The 6,465-nt window shown below is 37.2% G+C and overlaps 1 protein-coding gene across 1 annotated transcript in view; it reads right to left on the reverse strand.

Moving 5' to 3' along the window:
- Window positions 1-6,465, reverse strand: part of NSMAF (neutral sphingomyelinase activation associated factor) — a 40,003-nt gene that overhangs the window by 6,411 nt on the left and 27,127 nt on the right. Inside the window, exons 19-24 of the mRNA XM_017727402.1 lie at window positions 6,360-6,465; window positions 4,569-4,611; window positions 3,912-4,075; window positions 2,350-2,458; window positions 941-999; window positions 426-493 (exon numbers count right to left, since the gene is read on the reverse strand). The exon at window positions 6,360-6,465 is cut by the window's right edge and continues 15 nt beyond it. Of these exons, the coding sequence (XP_017582891.1) occupies window positions 426-493; window positions 941-999; window positions 2,350-2,458; window positions 3,912-4,075; window positions 4,569-4,611; window positions 6,360-6,465 (549 nt within the window). The remainder of the gene's footprint in view (window positions 1-425; window positions 494-940; window positions 1,000-2,349; window positions 2,459-3,911; window positions 4,076-4,568; window positions 4,612-6,359) is intronic.

Raw genomic sequence — 6,465 nt, forward strand, 5'->3', positions numbered from 1 at the left:
TTCGTTTTCCTTTGCTGGCTGACTCAGGCTTCAAACACTTGGGTGCAGTAAGGCAATGCTGGATGTAAGCACATGGGTGGAATTTAAGCTTTGCAATTCTGGTCCCAATGGTAGTTCAAGATTGCTCAGGAAGACACCCCTGCTGATGCCAGACTATCTTTGTCTACCACAAGTTCTTCCCTGGATAGCAGGGCAACTCAGAACACAGCCAGTGTAACCAATTAATGCTCCTTCCCCATGTCTGCAGAATGTGCTGTCTCTCTGGTGGCCTGACAGAGTCTCAATTCACTCTGCTAAATTATTCACACACAATAAAACTGAGTAGGGAGGAGAAAGAAAAGAGGCATTGATGGATGCTAAGAGCCATCTCTCTGAGCAGCTTTCAGAAGATTTCCAATGATCTCCTTATTTTGACAGCAACTTACCATATTTGAAAAGGATACACTTCTCTGGATGGTTTTTGATTCTTTGGAAAACATCTTCAAAGTTGAATCTGGGGACAAGGGACAAAATAGAAGATAAAAGGACTATTTTATATTCTAGAAGCTAATAACTTTGTTCCTGCTTGAATATCTTACTATGGGAAGCAGACACAGGTTTCTCATAGTCTCTGAGAAACTCTTTGTAAGGCCTGTGACTTGGGCCTGGAACCACCCTGTTTTGTACCAGTTACAGATGGAACTACCCCAAGCTCATCAAACTCCAAGAGAACTCTGGTATCTAAATGGACAAACTTCCATTATTATTATTACTGAAATTATCTTCCAAGCCTAAACAATACTGAAATGCTTGAGTCAAAATCATCTAAAACAGAGCAAATTCATATAGTTAAGCTATTTAATTACATCAGATATATATTTCAGTTTCATGCCCTTTTGTTGAAAAACCCCATAAACCTGCATTTACACTGCAGGTTGGTAAATACCTGTGCAGTACTTACCCTGGGAGGTAGTGAAAACAGAAGACCCATTGCAAGTGACAGCTATTCCAGTAATTGCCCTGTTTAATACAAGTAAGCTTGTGGGTGACTTCATAGGTTTTGAAACTTAACCACCATACTGTAAACAGACTACAGCTGAAATCTGTTATTTGAGCTCTGTAAGAGCTAAGACATTCAAGGAGAATAAAAACACTTCAGTGGTGTGTTATCTGCCTAGAGACAAAAATATACCTTGACATAATATGTGAAACACCAGGACAGGATCCCCATAGTGTTCTGTAAGAACTCCATCTTCATCAGAAGGGACTTGCCCATGTGAGAGGATAAATGGTTTCACATTTAGTTTTCCAATTTTGGATTAGCTACAAATAGTCAGGAAGCTGCCTACAAGCAGATACTGAATACCCCAAGTGTCAGGAATTGGAACTTGCACATCTTTTCTCCTTTAAGTTGACATTGGCAAAGTCACTATAGGTAGAAATTTAGACAAAGCTTATGTCAGGGAATTAGGAAGCCCAGAGCATCCTGCACAGCCAAAGTTCTGTTACACAGCTCTGTGTCTCATTATTTCTCAGCAGTCTTCAGAGGAAAAAAAAAAAAAAGTAATAAAAATAATCAGAAGCTGAAATTTGAGTCTCTTCAGGATCAGGATTTCTCTAATGCTAACAGTCTGGTAACAGGTTTCTCACTAAAAATATTACCTTGTTTTAGGGACGTGATGATGTTTTCCTAGATTGGATTACAGTCACCAAGAAAGTAGCTGGACTCAAGGTAGTAAGAAATCCTCATAACCAGCCCAGTCACTAGGACAAGAGATGGGGCCAAAGAAAAATCTGTTCTTTAAAATATAGCTGCCATTGTTCATTATTAGGTATTTTCAAAGTCCACCTGAGTGCCCCTACTGACTGTTGACTCCCTAGGAATCCATCAGAACAGTAGTTTGGTACTTGGATTAACTGAAAACCTATAGCTGGAGACTTGGCAAACTGCTCACACAGCAGCAGCTTGAGGTGTACAGTAGAAAAACTTAAGTGTTTAACCTTTCAAATCAGATGGGATGAAGAAGTTTGGTCCTCCTGGTGTTATAAAAAAATAAACAGAAGTCTTTATCTGGCTGCTGTTATCAGTTTTAGAAAACGGTAATCAATATCTGCTTCAGCTACTAAAATGGTAATGAACTTATATAGCTCTAGAGCTAAGGAAAAACAGCAGCAAAAATCAAGCTGACAAATACCTTCTCTGGATTCACAACCCATCATATACTCAAATTAATCTTGCATAATCAAATCACTAAGTCATCTCACAAAGAAAAGTATTTACCTTAAACCCTAACCCATCATTCAGATTGATAAACAGATCTCCCACCCCAATTTAATGGAAGAATTTTGACTGAAAAGAATAGTACCTACTCTTTGTGAATTTTATATTGCTTATCTAATTTTAGTTTGGCAATATTGTTCCAGGCAAGTGTTATACTTTCTTCTGTCAAATCTTCAAATGATTCTTCATTTGGAGAAACTGCAATAAAATGCCACGATAAAGTTTCATCACAAAGAGAAAATAAAAAGACATATTTCTAATGCCTAGGTAGCTGACATAAATATGAAAGTACAGAAATCATGCAGAGCTTCAGGAATAAGACCCTTAGGCTAATGCAGAGAGTGACAAGATCACTAACTTTTTTTCCCAAATCTCTTCCTGAATTTGCATAGGCTTACACAGTCAAAACCAGGATTTTTCTCACCAAATTAGTGCTTTTAAACTGCAGACTTTATAGAACATAATTCCAAAATGGAAAACAAACAAACAAAAAAGAAAACCCAAAAACTCTGCAGTGATGTTCTGATGGCCTTTGAAATGTCAAGGCCTTTCCAGATGGAAAAAAACTAGAAAAGCCATTTACTGCTACAATACAGTATATGATTTTATTATTCTGTTGCATTCTGTTAAGAGTGTCACAACTTCATTTCACTGTTGCAAAAGCTAACGGACGAAAAATGTGACAAAATTGAGATAATCAGATGTCGATTATTATAAAAAGGTCAAACCCAAGAGAAACTGTTAATGTGTGAATTAATGACTCTAGGCAGCAAACCACCACATCTACTTAATACATATGACCATTACTATCACCACATACAACTTCCAAAGCCACTCTTGCCACCTGGATGCTACAGGTTGCCATGCTAAGTAGCACTCATTGTCATTCCTCTGCTTAAAAGTGAAGGTCATCAAATAGTAAGTGAATTAAAGACAATCAAATGTGAAAAACCTTTCCAAGTGATACCTGGGCTGAATCTTCAGCCCAATTTATAGTTAAATCACTATATACATTATGAAGACAAGAGCATCTTAGTTTCAGAGAAATGGTGTTAAGTCCTGCCTTGAACAGAAGCCTGTGAGGGCATTACAATCATTTTCTTGAAGAAAGTTATTCAGTCAACTCTGGCCCTACAGTATGTACGGGGAAAAAAAAAAAATCCCTTCAGATTTTCATTCAAGTCATGGAAAAGGGAAAAAAATTCAGATGCTTAATATAAGTTCTTAGGGTTTACTTTGATCAAGCCAATTAACTGATTACCCCTAAGACATTCCTGTTAAAAACCCAAACAAATCTTTACGTAATTTAAAATGCCTGCAGATATGGTCAGTGCAACTGCTGTCACATCAGCTTGAATTTGAAGTGTCAGGAAAGGCTGGGACGACAGCCCTCCCACACCTTCAGAAACAGAGGTTGAACAGTCCCAGAGGAGAACACTGGAACAGAAGGCAAAATACAGGGCAACATCTGTATTTTCAAATTTTAAACTGGTCTAGTTTGTTTTTCTTTAAGATTTAGTTCATGGGTTTATCTTGGATTGGCTTACAGGGAAAGTAGCCAAGAGAGTTGTATAATGAGATCCTGTGGGAGAAAGATACTACTGAAAATTACAAATCCTTTACATTGTCAGTTTATCTATTAAACATTTACCTGGAGACTCAGTTATGGAAATGCTGTGACTAGATGTTCGAGACAAGCTTTTCAATTTTGGAGTTATCCTTCGAGGATGAGGGGTTGTAAACAACTGTTTTGGCGTCTGTCCAAACTCCAGGATTTGTGTCAGCAGAGCTACTTTTTCATTGGGGTCCATAATACTTTACAAAACAAGATATATAATTAAGCCAAGGAGACAAGTACTACTTTTCCCTTCCCTCCCCTGAAGTCATGGGCCTGCATGTGCAGTTACTACAGCACTATAGGCCATCACACATTCTTAAAGAACTGATTTACTGCAGATTCATAATCATATAACAGCTTTTTAATTTTCTTTATGTAAAATGACAATATTCTCAATGACTGAAAAAATGACAATATTCTCAATGACTGAAAAAATGACAATATTCTCAATGACTGAAAAAATGAAGCAATTTCATGAAAGCCAGACTGAAGATATGTTCAAGTAACAATCTTTCAATGCAAGCTAGAACTGAAAACATGATGCTGGTTCTCTGCATATTTGGGAGTATAAAATGGAAGAGAAACACTGTTCATATACAGAGCCCTTCTACAGCTAGCAGAGAACTTCAAGAGATACTGAGAAACTTAGCTAACTGCTTTAACAAAAACATTCAGATTCTTGTTAATTACCTGTTTAAATCCACTCCTCCTTCATAAGTTAATGGGTGAAACACTGGAAGAAAAAGTTTATTTGTACAATGTAGATATACAAGGCTCATTTTGTTTGTCTTCCTATAAACAAAGCTGCATTTTTAAACTCACAAATAAGCTATTTCAGTAGGCATTAGAGTTTGAGGTCTTACATTTTAATCCTGGATTTTTTTACCCAAAAAAGTTTAGGATTTCTAAGAGATTTTCAGAAAGTTCCAGAAGAAGTCAGTACTTTCATAAAGGAAGGATCACTTATTTAAACTTCATTAAATACCCCAATAAATAAACAAATAAGTAAATAACCAAGCAAGCACAGTTCTTTAACTGGTTAATTCTGGTTAATTTTTAGACAGGGAACAGAAAGTAATAAAGAACGATCAGAAAGGTTTGTGTATTCACCTTTCCAGGTGAATTGCCATGACGCAAATGACGTTGGGGCCTCTGCTTAAGATTATTTACTTTGACATGACTTCCTTCATACATAGATCCCTTCTGCCTCTTACCTACTTAAGTGTCTGCAATTCATTATGCTAATAAAATTCCATACTGCAGCAGAAGCAGCACATTATGCATAAAACGTGCTCTCATTAGTGCTCTCTTCTGAGAGGTAAAAATATAGGTGCCATAATTTATATGCTGATTTACTGTATTTACAGTCTGTGGTAATTGACACTTATACTCACAGTATGACTGGATGCCAAACCCTGAAATTCTAAAATATAGCCCATCAGATGTTGAGGGCATGTGGAGAAAGTACACTGAAGAGAAATGAACAACAGGAAAACTACCCAAAACACCCCCAAACAAACAGAAAAAAAACCCCAAAACAAACCAACAAAAACCAAAATCCCCACCACCCAACAAAACAAGTCCTATCTCAACTATCTTACCCTGGAAGTAAAAAGTACTGAGTACCAAAATGAGGAGTTGTTTATTCCTACCCTCACCACTATTGTAGGAAGGTTTTCTTCTAAACATATTCTATGTTGTTAAGTGCAAATTATCTCAATGTTAGCTGTTACCTGTAGTCCTTCAAAAGGATCAGGGCTTCTGGAATAAACATCCTAAAAATCTGATCTGCTACTCTTTTTTTACCAAGAGGGCATTTCCTTATTGGGTAGTAACATACACAGCTAAAATATCAGACTGATGAATAAGCTAATCATTGGTAATACTATCAGGTGTAAATAAATACATCTACACAGCAGTCACATAACATCCCCTTTGTAAGGGCCCACAGTGATGAGATACATGTTCAGAGTAAGGCTGCAAACAGTGAAGCATTTCACATGCAGTCTTATGTATGTATACAAGGACAAACCAAGACACTTTTTCCTTCATGCTTGCTCCTAAAGACCTGGAGCCCACTAGCCCATTCCCTCCCTTGCCAATTCTCTCAGGAGGAGGGGGAAATTGCGTTGAAATTCTGTCACTGAAATTACAGTGGAGGAAAGTTAAATACATGTTTATTTGGAGACCCTGCAGGCTCCCATTTTAATTGGGAAACATTAATTCCATACTCTATTGCCACACTGATGTGCAAGCAATTCCCAGCAATGCTACAGAATCGTCTTGTCCACCCCCTGAAGCACATCTTCAAAGATGCAAATCACCACGAAGGCAATACTACCAGATAAGTCACTATTTCAAATAAGGATCAAACGTTCAAAGCACAAAATAAGCATTACAGATAAGTTGTGATTTACCATTCCTGCCTAGTGGAAACATCCCTTTTTTATTTTTTTGCTAGTTCTATAAATGTGTATTTACCATTGTGAGCTGCAACTGCTTCACTTCCTTTCTGCTTGTAGCCAAATATGATGTCAATCCACTCATGAAGATGTTCTGATACATATGGACTTTCTAAAGCCTCTTG

Source organism: Corvus brachyrhynchos, unplaced genomic scaffold (genome assembly GCF_000691975.1).
Source record: "Corvus brachyrhynchos isolate BGI_N302 unplaced genomic scaffold, ASM69197v1 scaffold60, whole genome shotgun sequence".
NCBI classification, from domain to species: Eukaryota; Metazoa; Chordata; class Aves; order Passeriformes; family Corvidae; genus Corvus; species Corvus brachyrhynchos.